This window comes from Plutella xylostella, chromosome 15, assembly GCF_932276165.1.
Source record: "Plutella xylostella chromosome 15, ilPluXylo3.1, whole genome shotgun sequence".
In the NCBI taxonomy this organism is placed as follows: domain Eukaryota; kingdom Metazoa; phylum Arthropoda; class Insecta; order Lepidoptera; family Plutellidae; genus Plutella; species Plutella xylostella.
This window is the reverse complement of record NC_063995.1, coordinates 9916469-9934261: the sequence shown is the minus strand read 5'-3', so window position 1 is coordinate 9934261 and position 17793 is coordinate 9916469. Positions and strand designations below refer to the sequence as shown.

Below are 17793 nucleotides of genomic sequence, written 5' to 3'. Positions count from 1 at the left end.
AAAACGCGTGAAAACCGCTACGTGTGAGACATGCTGTTGGGTTGGGTTTGAATTTTGATCTGTGTATGTCTTGTCAAGCGAGTCCGCGTGAACTGTCAAAATCCTCTAAACAAAAACCGTTTTGATTTTGATTTGGATTAGCTAAATTTGGTGGAAATCTATGAAATTTTAACTGTTTATCTCATTAATTTCCCTTAATGAAAAACTCTACGGCTATATAAATGCATTGGTTGTGTTTATAATGTGCAATGTCTCAGTAAATTATATATTGGAAATTTTAAATCCAATGATAGTTATAGACCGAGACAACAAAAACAAATAGTAGTCCACAAAAATGGATAATTCCTCATCAAGTGTGGCCGATCACCTTCACAAATTATGTTCTACGTTGTCATCTGATCCAGGTTATAATCTTGTGTCAAATTATCCAGAAAATAACAACAAAAACTGAATTTGTCATTGCATGTGTCACATTTTTAAATAAAGTTTCATTAAATTTTACCTATTACATTATATTTTTATTTATGAATAACTTACAAGACTACTTTCGAGACATTGTAACAAGATTCCAGAAAGGTACATACCTAAAACTTACAAGAGGCTCCACTATAAACCTGAGCACTTAAAATTATCTTTTGCAGATGGTGCGTATGAGCTGGCAATATCTTACCTGTCGTCCACCGGAGACAAGCCTCGGGGTGTGCAGGACGAGAAGCTTCTGTGCCAGAAAGTGCACTCGCGACTAGCCAGCATCTCCGCCAGGGATGCTGACAAATTTGATGAATGCTACCAGAAAGTTAAGAGTTCTGTGAGTTAAATACTTCAAAGAGAAGGCTGGTGATACATTAGGGTTAGATCTAGGTATCCTAGTGCAGTGGCATGTCATAATCATCATCATCATCAGCCTTCTATCGCCCACTGTTGGGTATAGGCCTCCTTATTTGTACGCCAATTCTTCCGGTCCTGTGCCGCTCTGATCCACTGCTTCCCTGCAACCTTGCAGATGTCATCGGACCATCTAGCAGGTGGTCTGCCAACCGCTCTTCGTCCGTCTCTAGGCCACCATTCTGTGACCGCCTTTGTCCACCTTCCGTCCTCCCGACGAGCCAAGTGTCCCGCCCACTCCCATTTTAGTTCGGCGACCCGCATACCGACGTCGAACACTTTGGTCCTTTTGCGGATCACCACGTTGGGAAGTGGCATGTGTCCTGCATTAATTTTTTAACAAAAATAAACTGTATATTCGGAAATAGAAAATTTTGAAGCACCTAATATTTGGTATACAGCATTTAGATATATTAATCAATGACATGATTGTTTCAGTTCATCTTGAAGCAGAGGTCAGCAGTGCTCAGCCTGCTGCTTGCCCTGTCGGAGTCTCCGCAATCCCCAGAGATGTCTACGCAGCAACTGTTCCCCATTCCACAGCTTACTGTCCCAGTGAGTACAATATCAATATATTTATTTTATTCATGCAAGTCCAATTTAAAATTAACAATTCCATATAAAAATATCCACCACATCTTTTGTCATAAAAATATAAAACTACATAGCTTCCTCCATTTACAAAATAAATAAGTCAGCAAACATGCTTCATCAAGTTAAAAAGCCTACAATATTGATGAATATAGAAACCTACTGTTTTGTCTAGTGGTTGTTTGCTTTAACACTGAAGATTTTTGTTTCATGGTAGTTTATATGTTCTTAGTTCTGGCCTATTATAGACCATAATATTTTGTATTTCAATAAAATATAGTAATCACTGACAATGGTCTGTCTTGCTGCCAAACATGAATAACAAAGTATTGTATTTTTCCAGAAGCCATTGGCAGCCTCCAGCACTGGAAGCGCTTCCAGTAAGAGCACCATTGGCTCCCTGAACTGGGGCAACAAGGCCTCCAACTCCAACCAGAGTCTGCCCTCCGACAACAGCAATATGGCTATTGCAACTTATACTGGTGAGTTTTTGTGTTCTTCTCCATTTGACTGAATGTACAGTCTGTAAAGAAACCTAAAGTGATAATGATTAGAGGAGTTGTTTCTTATCCCTCGACTGTACTAAGTTAAATTCCAGCAGCTCCATTAATAAGCCTGGGGCCTTGATAAGGTTATAGGTAATGTTGAATAAAAAATGGATAATTATTAAATTGTACGTCATTATGTACATCCTATTTGATTTTCATCTTGTGTCCCACCATGGCTGCCATGCATTTTTTTTCTCTCTTTCTACTTACCAAATCTCTCCCACAGACCAGCACTCCGAGCGTCAGTGCATCCGCGAGGCGGTCCTCGCCGCGACGGGGGTGAAGCTGCGCGCCCCCGCCCCCGCGCCGCGCCCCGCGCAGGCCCTGCTTGCCCGCATCGCGCATCTGGGCTTCCTGCATGATAGGCTGAAGGAGTTCATTGATCCCGCCTCCGGGCTTATGCCGCAAGGTTCGTGTGTAGAGCTAATCTGGGCCTCTAGTACGGGTTTTGCAATAAGTTTTTTTTTTTTCATATTTTGTTTGCCAACTTGCAATCGGTTTATTAAGCAGTTTATTTCATTGTTTATTTGGCTTTGCAGGCATACCCTCCCATTGTCAGGTTGCCTTCTTAATGTATTATATGTCTATGTTATCCCAGATATTTTTTCTTTTTAGTCTTCTAGGTACATTACTGTCAAAAGTTTCATGATAGTTGCGCCGCTAGAGGCGCCACTTTGTATGCGAGAAAACTGAAGCTTATAGTTTTCGACAATCTATCAAACCTGTACTAGACCTACTGTGGTGGTGGTGATTAAAGGATCAGATCTGATAGTAGATTATTTTCAGTCATTCACTTTTACCGATATTAAAGTAAACTACCAAACTATTAAAGTAAACTACCAAACATAATGATGTTATAATATTAGAGCTAAACTTCACACAAATCATGGGTTTATATTTAAATTTGAACACTTGCTTCCAGGATTGATGGGCGAAGGTCTAGTGTCCTCGATAAGAGACGAACTCACAGAATATTACCGCAGCGTCGCTCTGCTACAATCACAGGTTAGAGAGTTTTGCTTGGTCTCAAGTTTTTCAGTAGGATTATGATGACGCGCTCCACCAGACGAGTAGTATAGAATATTTTATTATTTCTGACACGTTTATTAGTATTTAACTTGTCGTAGCGCCAACTCTTGACCTTTGACCTGCCGTCTTGAGCCATTCTACTGCTGCTATGAGATATTATCTTAAAGAAGAAACTAAATAAAATTACCTAGATAATCATTAACTATTATTTCAATGTGTTATTTCCCATCTCAACATAATAATATGATTCATGTATTTGAACCCACTCAGGCGTGCGACAGCGACGGTGGCGGCGGCACGCTGCGGCGCATGTGCGTGTGGGCGCAGGAGCCGCTGCACCGCCTCACGTGGCTCGCCAACATCGCGCACACCGCGCACCATAAGAAAGGTGAGATTGGGATTTGAAATATGTCGTTATAGATTTAGGAAGTATTTTTTATAGCATGATGTTTGCTTTGATCCGTCGATATAGATACAATATGGAAATGGTTGACGAACTCATGCTATTTCGCTCTTATGGTAACTTAGATCTTTCAATACTTCTTCCTACTTACAATCTATGTAATGGTGCTCTTACCTTGCTGTAACACCAAACCTCACATGCTTTTGTATAATGGTGGTCATTTCATGATTATATATTTTTTTTATTCGTATTTACGATTCACAGTTTACAATACAGTGCGTCAACCCAATTTACGGTAAAAACGTCTTGTGAAATATTTACTACAGCAATTAACACACATGCAATGAATACAAGAAACAAACGAGGCACTCTCGAAAGTTTCTTAGAATTTTCAGCGAGGCAGCAGTACCACCCTACGCTTGACTTTATTCCAAACTCACAGTTCCTAACTACCCCACCAGGTGGCGAGCTGGCGTCGTGCGTGCACCGCTTCGTGCGGCACGGCGACGACCGCGTGGCCACGCTGGCGCGCCGGCTGCTCACTGCACTCACGTATCCGCTGCTGCTGATGCTGACCAGGTGGCTTATGCATGGTGAGTTGGGGACTTAATACCTTTAGGGCTAATTTTTCAATGGTCAGAAAAAAGTTATCAAAGGAATAATTCTGATGCAGTCGCGTGAGAATGTTTGTGTAAAATAGTGACAGCAACAATTTTATTCATCAGATTACATTTATATGAAAAAAACAGCACTTCATCATCATCATCATCAGCCAATAATCATCCACTGCTGGACATAGGCCTCTCCCAAGGAGCCATGAATATCTATGTTGCGCTCATACATCGGGTAATCAGACGGTCTTGGTCACGGTCCGCGCTATGGCATTAAAAGGACTATTACAGCACTTGCCTAGACAAGCGACAGTCTGGTAACCCTAATATAAATGCAATTGTTAAATGAAGTTGTATTTGCAGGTGAAATAGAGGATCCGTTCAACGAGTTCTTTATTGAGAGCAGAAGTGGCGTCCCGATCGATCGGATGTGGCACGACAAGTACAGAGTACGGTATGTAATAATAAATCATTATATCTAGGTCTAGCACATCTAGATGCGTGAACCTAGAACATGGGTTAGTACCGGCAGTAGACCAACGTGATTAGAAAAATGGCCAAAATTAGGAAGGGGGTATAGACCTTGGGGATATGCACAAAGATTTCATTCCAGAGAGCCAGGTACAGGCACTAACATCCCCTCACCCCTCAAAGAATAAAATAGTAATATATTAATGTGATTCTTTAACTCTTTTTTGCCAGGGTGTAAATATGTTATAATACTATGATATTTAGGGAAATAATATACGAGTTTGTTGTTCACCATTCTTCTATTCGGTAATAGACAACCTAGAAGTATAAACAAACTCTTATCAAAAAGGTCAAACACCACATACCTCCCCTACTATTTATAAAATAATATAACATAAAACTCAATAAACCATTACAAAGTCAATACATTGAATAAACATAAATATCAAAGAATAAACAATTCAAAATCTCTATGCACTGGCTGTCCACTGTCCCTCCTGGCGGCTGAGGAGCAGCATCCTCTCCGCTCTCCTCCCCCTCTACAGCAGTACTTCTGTGCCAGGAGTCATTGTGTTCCATCAGGCCCGCTCACTCTCCGCTCCTTCTCCTACTGCGCCAAACTCCGCACACGAGTCGCCCACTCAGCCAGTCCCCTCTCTGGCAATGCCATTAGAGCCTTTTACTCCGCATTGTCAGCTTCTTTGGGAAGGCCAAGCCCTCTACGACCCGGTGATTTCGACCAACTCCGTCGGCAGCACAGCTCTCCTCTTAAGGCCTGCTGCATCGGTGGCCTCGCTCGATTGTCGTTCGCTGAGCAGAACTAAACAAACCGGCTTTTCAATCTTCGCCACACGACTCGACGGTTCGGGTCAAAATTTTGGTTACCACACATTTGCGCTTGTATTTACTTTCAGCTCACGTAAAATGCACTAACCTATTATTATTACACTGCGTGAGCTCTTATTTGTCGCCAATGTGATATTTAGGGAAATAATATACGAGTTTGTTGTTCACCATTCTTCTATTCGGTAATAGACAACCTAGAAGTATAAACAAACTCTTATCAAAAAGGTCAAACACCACACATAGTAAAATGAGCCAATAGTTATAATTTACCTGAATATATTAACTTACATAGCTAATTAATCCCCCTCACAGTGAATGGATGGTCCCCTCGTTCATGTCGCGCGAGCAGGCGTCCCAGATCCTGGCGACGGGCAAGAGCGTGGTGTTCATGCGAGAGGCGTGCGCGCACGAGCCCGCACCCGCCGCGCATGCGCAGAGTCTTACTCTACTGCTGCAGCCGCCCACAGGTGAGTCATTATTAGTTACAGAATGGAATTCACGTTATTAACTACAGTATGTAATAGATACAAATTTTATTCACGGTCTAACTTCTTTGTTCGACTCATATAGAATGACATTGATGTCGATTCTAAAGGCAGAAATTCTAAATTTAGTGCTGTCAAAATCTCAATTGTTTAAAATTCGACTCTATGATTGTTTCCGTAAATGTCATTTTATCCTAGCAATTTTTTTAGTTTGACAGCGTTAAAATTAGAATTTCTGCCTTCAGAATCGACATCATTACCTACCTACATACATAATAGATAATAGACTCGCTAACCCATAAGTATGAGGGCGCCCTAAGCAAGTGCTTTTATGACGTGCGTATTGTCGTGCGCGTCTGCACTACGAAGTGCTTCAGGCCAGAATCTCCGACGCATCGGCTAATCGCCTTGCCTGTAAAGGTACACATTAGCTGCCATGTTTGCTATCATCCATCTTCCCCACAGGCACAGAAGCAGAACAAGAAGGCTCGGCCTGGTGGGAAGCCCCGGAACTGCGCGACGCGGTGGCCTCGGCGCACACGGCGGCGTCGCAGCGGCTGCTCACAGCCCTGACTACACACCATCACCTGTTGGACCACCTGGTGGCACATCGGAGGTACCTGCTGTTGGCGCAGGGGGACTTCGTGCATCATTTGATGACTCTGATGCAGTGAGTATTGCCTACCTGTAATAGAGAAATATGTAGGTATTTCGCTGTGTCTCCTTAAAGAGTGAAGCTTTTGTACCTAATATCTGTTGGACCATTAGGTGGCTAAGGGAAGGTAGTTGTTGTTGGCCCAAGACATTGACATTATGCGCAGTGATATTACACTAACAACGCTCCCTCTTACGCATCACCTGCGAGTGGGAGGGAGACGTTTTTGAGTTGCGACGATGCAAGGTTGTTTTTATGATTTTGACCCTCAATGAAATAAGAATGACTTCTTTTCCCCTCAGGGATGAGTTGAACTAGCCAGCGTCGTCGCTCTACGTGCACAATCTCAGCTGCACTCTGGAGGCATCGGTGCGCGCCACCAACGAATTATATACAACCTTCATACTCTCTCCCTCTCGCATGAGTTCCTGTAAGATAGAGCGTGATGTCACATGTGTTACCAGCTCGCATCACGCGTTTGGCTCTTATGGATCAAATCTTCTTTCTTCTTCTTTCTTCTTAGCCGTTTTCAACCTCAAAGGTGTAGGCCTCCTTCAGTCTATGCCACTCATCTCGATCTTGGGCTATCTCCATCCATTTGCTACCAGATGGATCAAATATATCTCAGCTATTGCTTGCTGCTCTAGTCTACTCGGGAGCTACGCTGGCTAAGCTGTACGAAGGTTCACTCGAGAGAGCCAAGTACAACTTCGCCCCCTCTCAGAATAGAATATAAGAAGAGAAAAGCATGGGTCAAGTAATAACGGCTATTTGTTTTTGCTCCAGAGATGAGTTGAACAAGCCGGCGTCGTCGCTCTACGTGCACAATCTCACCTGCACTCTGGAGGCGGCGGTGCGCGCCACCAACGCGCAGTTCGAGCCGCCGCACGTGCTGAGCCGGCTGCACGTCAACTTGTATCCTAATTGTGAGTAGCTTAACTATATACTGATGAATGAAAGCCGTGATGGGTTGCAATTTTTAACCGACTTAAAAAAAAGGAAATTTATTATCTCACTTTAAAACTCCGTTTCGGACTTCAGGGTGTATGTCTCTAACTATATTTAATTCTAGCTTTTGTTGCTCTTGTATAGCTATAGCACTAAACCTTCATAAAGTATCAAATAAATAAAGTCTGTCAATTATAATTTGGCGCCACAGGAACGCCAAGTTATACCTTGAAAGACTGTATCTCACGACTTACATTCCGCAGGCGACGGGCGCATCCAAGAGGACAGCGGCTGGGACGTGTTCGCGCTGCAGTACCGCGTGGACGGCCCGCTCGGCACGCTGTTCCCGGCCGCGTGCGCCGCGCGCTACCGCCTGCTGTTCACGCAGCTGTGGCGAGTGAAGCGCCTCGAGCACGCCTTGCACGACGCCTGGCGCCGCCACGCCATACTCAACAAGCGGCTCAAGTACATGCCCGGTGAGTGTATACAGTAGTAACAGCACTTACAGCGCTACCGGCAATAGCATAAGATGCCGAGAGGATGAATGAGGACTCTAGCACTCAATGGATGAAAAAAAAACACTGCTGGCATACACATATTCATAAGTGCATTGCGTGGTCACTTCCATACAGTTGATGACCATTTCTTTGTGACGGATGACGCGACGCAATGCACCCTAATTAATATTACCACCATCGGCACCACTACACAAACTTTCTGACATATCCTACCATACTTTTCCCTCCATTTCCTTCATAAAATTGCGTATTATAGTATCCCCCAGTATTAAAAAAAACCTCGCTAACCCTCAAATTTCCCCAACCAACAGAAGTATGGGGCCTCATGCGCCGGGTGTCCTGCCTCCGGGCCGAAGCCCTACGCCTCTGCAGCGCCCTCCAAGAGGCCGGGGCGGCGCGCGCCGAGCCCGCCTGGGCAGAGCTGCTGGCTGGACCCAGGCCACATCTGGACGCGCTGTTGGAGTTACATCTGGCGGCTTTAGAACGCCAGTGTATAGATGCCATGATACATCATACTACGCAGGTATGTAGTGTACTAGCCTTGACTACATCTGGTCGGAGCTGCTGGCCGGCCCGAGGCCACATCTGGACGCGCTGTTGGAGCTACATCTGGCGGCGTTGGAGCGCCAGTGCATTGATGCCATGATTCATCATACTACGCAGGTGGGATATGTGGTGTCTTATCCTGGGCAGCTGCTTGTCAATCCAAACCAACTGGCTCCAACGAAGGATGCCTTTGGAGTGGGGATACGTTACTACCCCTGCATCTCCACATGATAAATTTAAACCGTTTACTGAAATATCCTCAGGAGTTCCCCAGGGGTCCCTTCTCGGGCCTCTCCTCTTTGTAATCTTCATTAATGACATAACATCTTGCTTTCAGCACTCTCAGCTTTTCCTTTTTGCTGATGATATGAAGATTGCAAAGAGGATCTGTAGCGCAGACGACCAAACTGACTTGCAGTCTGATCTATGTAGTTTGGATAGTTATTGCTTGGCCAACAAATTGGATCTTAATGTTTCCAAGTGCTATCTAATCACATTTACTCGCAAAATCCGCCCTCTTCAGTTTGGTTACTCGCTGAAAAACACCGATTTAATAAGGGTCAATCAGGTCAGAGATCTGGGAGTTGTTCATGATGAAAAACTCCTATTTGATCATCACATTGATCAACTTATATCGAAGGCTAATAAATCAATGGGGTTCCTAATCATAATATCTAGAAATTTCACCAAAATCAAAACTATAAAAATAATTTACTGTGCATACGTTCGAAGCATACTCGAGTATGCCTCACAAGTGTGAAATCCTAGGTATCATAAATATATTGACAGGGTCGAAAAAATACAAAAAAGATTTTTACGATACTTGTCCTACAGGACCGGTATAGCTGATCCCAGCTATGATGATCGCTGCAAGCGTCATCACCTACTTCCATTATCCAACCGTACCTAATCTCTTAAATAATATATTGCGTGACCACAGTGACATGGACATTTTTATTAATAGCATAGCATCTATTTCCAATGAGCTGGTTTCTGACTACTTTGTATCTCATAAACCTGGTTAGTTTAATTTAGTTTGATTTCTTTGTTTTTTGTTTTATAATTTAACTCCCTCTTTTTGTTATAAAGTTATGTGTATTTGCGATTAGATTAAGTCTAAGCTTTAGTTAACCCTCCCTATACTACCTAACTAATCTACCTAGAGGTGGAAACTTGTGCAACATAAGCTACCCTGTCATTGTTATCTACAAAACAAATTAGTTCAGTTTTCCTAATATATTAAAATAAATAAATAAACTTTATACGACGGTGGCACGGGCTGGTCTGACATTGATTAAACAGGGCTACGTACACTCTCGATGACGCCTCAGAAATAAAACCCCTTCAAGCCAGTATCTGCTTAGAAGCAGAGGTAAACTAAATTGTGATAAACACCAAACAATAACTTACATTATCAAAATAGGAAACATTAGATTGTACATAATTACTTTTGTATATTGTGCAATAAAGAATAAATAAATTAGTATATATTATACCTAAGTACATCGTCCATTTCTACAGGAGCTACAATCCTACCTGGGCAACGTGTTGAACGAAACCCTGGCCCTGCGCAGCTTTGAGACGACGCTACACGCCGGCATCACCGCCGAGCTGGACCGACGACAGGCCATCGAGGAGATGAAGGGGGAGCGGGTCGCTAGAGGTGAGAAATGGATTGACATCTAAGGGTGACTTGCACAACAAAGTTAATCAAAATTAAATCTATGACCTCTTGCGATTGACATCTAAGGGTGACTTGCACAACAAAGTTAATTAAAATTAAATCTATGACCTCTTGCTCTGACATTCTATATAATTTTGATTAACGTTGTTGTGCAATCCACCCTAAATGAAGTACCTACAGGAGGCTGCCGATAGATGGCAGTGAAGCGGGTTATGAAGAGCTTGTATTTATAATCCAATGAATTACTGTGACTATACGCTGGCATCACCGCCGAGCTGGACCGACGGCAGGCCATCGAGGAGATGAAGGGGGAGCGGGTCGCTAGAGGTGAGGAGAGGGGAGGGGTGTTGACTTCTTAATGAGGTACATGAGACTGGCACGAGCTTGTATTGATAATTCAATGAATTACTGTGACTACACGCCGGCATCACCGCCGAGCTGGACCGACGGCAGGCTATAAAGGAGATAAAGGAGGAGCGGGTTGCTAGAGGTGAGGGGAAGGGTGGGGGTTGACGTCTAAATGAAGTACAGAGAGCTGTCGGTAGATGGCTACACGCCGGCATCACCGCCGAGCCGGACCGACGGCAGGCTATAAAGGAGGAGCGGGTTGCTAGAGGTGAGGGTAGGGGTGGGGGTTGAAGTACAGAGGACTGCCGATAGATGGCAGTGAAGTGAAATAAGAACATGACGTGTAGAACACTACTGTGATGGCCTACATCGCGGTATCAAAAGCGTTGAGCAATTCCTATCATAAGAAAAATTATAAGAATTTTTGTTGAATTTTTCGGACATAGCTCATTGCCTGCTCTGCCGCCATTCAACACTGGCCAGGGCTAGATTTCGGTTTTATGCAACAGGTGCAATTTGATGTGGCATATCTAAAACACAATATTTTTTCAGGTGAATACGCATTTACTGCTGCAGACGAAGCTCAAGATAAGGAGAAACGCAAGATATTCCTCCAGTTCTTGGCCAACAGAAAGGCTGATCTGAATGTGTGGGCGAGGACTTACAGGTAAAGTAGAGATCTATGAAATGATATGATATTGTTATAAGTAAGTTTGTAATAGGACTCCATGTAGTAGGACTTATTAACCGACATCAAAAAAAGGAGGAGGTTCTCAATTCGTCGGGATATTTTTTTTACACTTATCTCATCATTTTTTCCTTGTTACCTTATTTCGTCGCAGTCGTAGAACAGTGACGGATCTGATTTTTTTCGATTTTCGGATTATTGCAGATTCTTCTTTAAAATTTCATTATTTACCTATACAACAAAAGTTTTTTTTTAAATCTTTTATAATAAGCGAAATACAGAGTTGAACACTGACGGTTTTGATTTTTTCGCGTAGAACATGGGCGCTTTTGCCGTCCCGTCGATGTTCCGCGGTGACCCTCACCCCCCGCGACCCGCTCCCGCGCGACGGTTTGTTTGTTCTGTCACTGTTCTCTGTAGGAGCACATGGAACACGTAATGAGTACTTAAAATGTTTTTTTGCTATAATTATTATTTAAAAAGTTCTGTTTTCCAAGTAAATATTTTTTTAATACTTCTCCCATAGTACAAAGACGGTCTCTTAAATCCGTCGTTATTCTTGGAACTTTTTTTTTTTAAATAAAAGCCCTAGTTTTCGCTAAAATCTTTGAGAAGTTAGTTATAATTAGGTACGATGTATTAAAAAAACAATATTGTTTGTTTGTTAAATTTAGTGACGGTATTTCAAATGCGACTATGTTCTTTGTCCTAACTATTAGTGTTTTGTATATACCGTCATTGTTCTATGGATAAGTGGTAGACGTGTGTAGATAACCGTCGTTATTCTTTGGAATTATTTTAGGATACGTCGTTGTTCTTTCATAATATTACGTATTTTCAATGGAAAATAAATAAATTTATGATTTTTCATTATATTTTTGCTAATTTATTATGTTTTTAAAACTATGTGCTAAAAAACAATGTAAAATTATGTACTTAAGTACTTTTTTTGTTCATCAACTCTACTGCCAGAGGCAGGTGACAATGGGAGCACGGTACCATGCGGGTAGGTTTGGAATGATGTTTTTCCAGCCATTTGCATGAGTTACCAAACATACAAAAATACAAACTAAGTCAGCCGCAGAATCCACATCAAACATTAAATTTCTGTATTAACAGCTACCGTTACATCAACTGCAAAAGGAAAGTCCTAGCATCAACCGAATGCTGGTGATTGTCAAACAGCAGAGCTGAGGATAATGACCATCGCGAAGCAGTTTGAGAGGATCCTTACATGGCTACGGATAAGATGACAGCAATTTCCTTCATTGACTGACCACAATCAGTAAATTCTCTAGTTCTAGGGGTGAATGGCATCGCGGGGGAGTCAACGTGATCGGACAGCAGTGAATTTACTGTTTGTGGGCAGTAAATAATTAAGAAAATTGGTATCATCTTAACCGTAGCTATGTAAGGATCATCTTGAACTGCTTGGGGATGATATTTTTCCTCAGTTGTTTCACAATCACCAGCATTCGATTGATAATGGGGCTTTTCCTCTTAAAAATAGGTGAGCCCACTTTATTCACGTATTAATTTCAGGAAAAAATCCGCGTAAATTCTGTAATTCTCACATTATACTTACTTCTCCATAAAAAGGGTGAGAAATCCGACCTCAGAAACTATAGACCCATTAGCTTGACATCACACATGTATAAATAATTCACAATCGCATCCGTTCTCTGCTGAACTAACATCAACCACCAGAACAAGCCGGTTTCCGACCTAGTTATTCTACCGCGAACCCTCTATACACGCTCAATCAGATTATTGAAAAGTTCATAGAGCTTAACACACCACTTTACCATGTATTTATTGACTATACAAAAGGTTTCGACAGTATCTACCATCAAGCAATACTTTCCGCCCTTAACACCACAAAATTCATCCAATCTACATCGAACTCGTTGGTACTATCTACATAAACAGCTCAGCCAACGTGAAATTGGAAAAATCTGGTACTGGTCCAACGTTTCCGATTGAAAAGGGTGTCATACAAGGCGACCCTCGCTGTACACGCTTTACAATTTTCCTCAAAGAGGTCTTCAAGAAGTTGACACAGTCCTGGGAGGACAAGGACATCAATTTCGGAAGTAAAAAATAGTCAAACCTCGGTTTTGAGGACGATATTGCCCTATTCTCCCACTCAACGCCCGAGCTCCAACAAATGTTGCGAGAGCTATCCACGGCAAGCCTTGAAGTTGGACTAAAGGTGAACCGTTCGAAGACAACAGACATGACCAACAGCACGAAACGTAGGGTTGAGGTAGATAGGCAGGAAATACAATATGTCAATGAGTAATTTATTTGGGCGAGATAGCGTCCTTCATCGTGTGTGCTAAGACCGCCAAACTGAAGTGAGACTGGGCGGCGCACGTCTGTCGTATGCAGCCGGATAGGTAGGGTAAAAATGCTACCAAATGGGTAGCCGATAACGGCCGCCGGCACAGGGGCAGATCCAGAAGAAGATAACGGGTTTAGTAGGAACTGGAATGAGGAGGCCATAAACAGGGATAGCTGGAAGACCCAGGAAGAGACCTTTGCCCAGCAAAGGGTCACAAATGTCACAATTGAGTTGGGAAACTTCGTCACATATTCTCCTCGGCCATCCCTGATCAGAGAAGAAGACTTTTATCATTAGAGCCTGCAGACCAAAGTCTTCTTCAACCAGTGCATCTTGCTAGTGATGACGTATGGGGCAGATGGGTGGGCACTGACGGTAGTACTGGTCCACCGATTTAAAGTCGCTCAGCGTGCTATGCTTGGGGTTTCTCTGATGGATCGTATCAGAAATGAGGGTATCCGTCAGAGGACTAAGGTTACCGACATAGCTGTCAAAATGTGCAAGCTGAAGTGGCAGTGGGCTGGCTATATTTGCCGAAGAACCGATAACCGTTGGGGTCGACGAATTCTCGAGTCACAAATAAGGACAACCGTAGGCTGGTAGCCAGTAGTGGCTGGATGAGGAAGCCCGAGGACCGAGTGTTGTGGAGCTCCTTGGGAGAGGCCTATGCTTAGCATTGGATGATTATTGACTGATTCTTGGCCACAATGGGGTCTTCAAAAAACATTTTATAAAATAATTGTATTTTGTAAAAAAAATTAGGACCTAAACAAAAAATAATATAGCGCAATCAGCATCCTCCTAAATAGGTTATTTAAAGATCCGTCTTTGAATTTTTCCATATATTCCCTAAAACAACGACGAAAAGTATAATACGCCATTAGATACGCAATAAAAGTCCGTAAAAAAACGACGTATCATATAATGCGACATAGTAGGATACATAGAATAATGACCTATCTGATTTTTCAGGAAACCTAGAATTATTACAGACTAATTATATAGGCTATATTGCAAAAGTCCATTCGTATAATAATGTGACCAAATTTCAAATGAATTGCTTCAGCCGTTTTCATTTTATCGAACAAAACGTTGTTTAAAAACTTTAACTGGCTCTCCTGTAAAGTTGCTGTTTTGCAGATCCGTCATTGTTCTACGACTGCGACGATTTGTCCTTGAAATTATATTTCAAAGAAATAAATAAATAAAGAATATTCTATCTATCTATCTAAAAGACCGATTTATTTGTGTCTCCCAGGGGCCACGTGACAACCCTAATCCTAAAGCTGGCGCTACACGCGGAGACGTCGCTCCAGACGCTGGCGTTCCGGCTGGACTACAGCGACTACTACAAGCGGGGCGACGCCAAGCTGCACGAGCCGCTCACCTACCAGCACAAGCGCATGAGCGAGATCGGACTCAACTTGGCCAAGGTTAACACTTTATAAGCTGACCATAGACTAGATACGTGACAAATAATATGGCAACAAATAAAAGGCTACACTGCCAAAGGGTTAACTTGTGTCATAACTAGCTGCTCCCGCGAGCTTCGCGTCGCCTAAAAAAGTTTTCCCGTGGTTAATCTGCGATAAAAAGTAGCGTATGTGTTAGTCTAGGGTGTCAGCTGACTCCATGCCAAATTTCATTAAAATCGGTTCAGCCATTTTGGCGTGAAGAAGTAACAAAACATACATAAATATTATTAGTATTCATAACGATTGGCCGACGGGCTAGAAAGGTTTGAATTTGCAATGGAACATCACAGTGCGTCTGAACAACTAAACTGCTCAACTGAAAACAGGTTGGCCAGCCTAAGTCCACGAGGCATAGCGGACAGAGCGGTGGCCACACCACTCCACCATAGAGTAAATAATATACCAGGGCGTGCCGCCGCTTTGCCCACTGGTGTCGTGGACGCGGCCTTATAGTTCAACTCTATAAAAGCTTTTTGATAAATCATTTGTTTAATTTAAAATAATAATAAGTATTATTATATCTCTTTAACAGAACAAAGTGTCGGAGCGGTCTAAGAAGAAGTGACAGTCGCAGGCGCTGGGTCCCTCGACGAGCGACGCTTGCGCACCGTGGCTCAGCCTGCTCTGTGTGCGGCACGCCTAACGTCCGGTTACTCTGTGTGCGACACGCCTAAAGTTGAGCTACTCGTGTGTGGAGTGCCTAACGCTTGGATACTAATCTAAGATTAGGGCTTTATAATCACTTTTTTACAAAGCTTGTAAAACTAAAAACTTACTAGAGAATGTGCTGTCTTTAATATCGAGGAAATCGATCTGCGACTTGAATGGCATTATTAAATAAAATTTTGTTACTTTCTAAGAAATAACCGAGATCTGTGAAGGATCTCTGCCCCAAAATGATGGATGCGCTAGAGCAAACACTTTGAATGAATTTATTAAGTATTAAAATGTGTCATACCAAGTAATGTTTTAAAATATTACTAATTATAAGTGCCATTAGTTCATTAATTGTTTACTTTTTTATTAATGTTTAATTTAAAAGAAAACTCAATAATTGCTCTCTAAATGTTATTTTAACTTTCAACCTGGATGAATAATTTACTATCCTATAAATCGGAAGTGGCATGTTATGTTAAATGCCGGCTCTTATAATAAATTGTTATACTATTTTATAAACTTTGTTTTTATTATAGTTACACTAGGAACCAGATATCCTGACCAATTAAACTGAACTTGGATGCACTTTCCTCGTGCATCAGAAGGTCTTACCCTATCCCAATGGCGCGCTATGCCGCTCAAAGGTCTGTTGTAAAGACGCACTATGAGTGTACTTTTTACGGCTCTGAATCCACATTATCTAAAAATGCAATATGCGTGGATGGGCACCATTTAGTCCTCCTTTCATAAGCTATTCACGATGTGTAAAATAGAAGATCCATGTAGTACCATAATGGAAGTAATAAGTACTTACATATGTCTCAGGCATCTGGTTTAATCTCCTGTTTGATTGAACCGCTAGCCCGTTCATTGGATGACGCTGCTTAGTTGTATGACTAGGCCGAACGTTGATTGCACAAGCGTCACAAAACGTCCAACTAGTTAGCTGACTTAGGGTGGCTTTTATCAAAGTGATAAATGTATTTAACTTTTTATTTAAACACAATTTGAAATAAAATTTCGTAAAACATCTTTTACCACGACTTAAATATGATTAGTAATCTGTTAAACCTAAATGCGGTCAAATGGCTATTTAACTTTACTAAACACATTTATCTACTACGCATGTCATGGCGTCAGTCGCGGCGAACAGCTGACCGACCGGCTGTCAAGAGAACTTTTCCATTTCTAGCATTTTTCCTCAGTGATGTCTAGTTGTTGTCTGTGAGAGATTCAGAGGTCATTGTTCAGAGGTTATGTTGAGGTTATCTAATAAATAATGGATTTGTGGGATATTTTGTTTGATGACGATGATGAAGAATTACTTCTCTATATGAATAGACCTCGCTCATTACGCTATATTGCAGAAAGAACTAACTTATTGGAGACAGTACCGGATAAAAAAATTGTTATGAGATTTCGTTTGACAAAACAAACTGTATCTCTATTCTATTCTATTCTCTGTAGGGGTGTAAGTACCTGCACCTGGCTCTCTCGAGTGGAACCTTTGTGCATATCCCCAAGGTCTAAACTGCCTTCCTAAGCTTGGACCATTTCCCACCACCCTGGTCCACTGCGGGTTGGTGGGTTCACATATTATTATCTAGATGTGCTAGATCTAGATATGCAGGTTTCCTCACGATGTTTTCCTTCACCGTAAGAGCGATGATATACATTGTACTTAAGTTAAAAGAACTCATTGGTACATGGCAGCGCCGGGATTCGAAACCCGCATCTCTGGCGTGAGAAGCGGGCGCTTACCCGACTGAGCTACCTATCGCTTCTACTACAAGAAATTCAACATCATCTTGAATTTATAAATAAAAAAAAAATTCCAACAGGTAATTAGCTAAGGTATTGAAATAATAAAGTTATCTGACTACATCATTATCTTATACTTTTATTTATACCTATAATTATTGTTACAGAAATAATGTAGTTACTCCAATGAACCAGTTGTTTTGCACACTCCAATAATATGCAACTGGCAGTCAGTTAATTACTTGTGGAGATGTGATAGGTGTGGAAGAACCAACAGCTTGCAGAATCATTCATAGAGTT

General features: G+C 42.1%; 1 protein-coding gene across 1 annotated transcript; it reads left to right on the top strand.

Annotated features, from left to right (window-relative positions):
• Window positions 1–122: 122 nt before the first annotated feature.
• Window positions 123–16247, top strand: LOC105390489 (gamma-tubulin complex component 3 homolog). Its single transcript, XM_048625885.1, has 18 exons — window positions 123–404; window positions 642–808; window positions 1324–1440; window positions 1820–1958; window positions 2251–2433; window positions 2947–3029; window positions 3324–3441; window positions 3918–4049; window positions 4431–4521; window positions 5697–5851; window positions 6353–6539; window positions 7311–7450; window positions 7736–7948; window positions 8302–8513; window positions 10058–10199; window positions 11121–11235; window positions 14859–15033; window positions 15608–16247. Exons 1-18 carry the CDS (start codon window positions 335–337, stop codon window positions 15638–15640), a joined length of 2472 nt encoding a protein of 823 aa, XP_048481842.1. The 5' UTR covers window positions 123–334; the 3' UTR covers window positions 15641–16247.
• The last annotated feature ends 1546 nt before the right edge of the window (window positions 16248–17793 follow it).

Bases quoted from the DNA above. Each gene is read 5' to 3' on its own strand.
- LOC105390489 (XM_048625885.1), top strand. From the start codon at position 335: ATGGATAATTCCTCATCAAGTGTGGCCGATCACCTTCACAAATTATGT. The intron at 2,434-2,946 runs GTTCGTGTGTAG...ACTTGCTTCCAG, and splicing joins CTCCGGGCTTATGCCGCAAG to GATTGATGGGCGAAGGTCTA. The intron at 3,030-3,323 runs GTTAGAGAGTTT...GAACCCACTCAG, and splicing joins TCGCTCTGCTACAATCACAG to GCGTGCGACAGCGACGGTGG.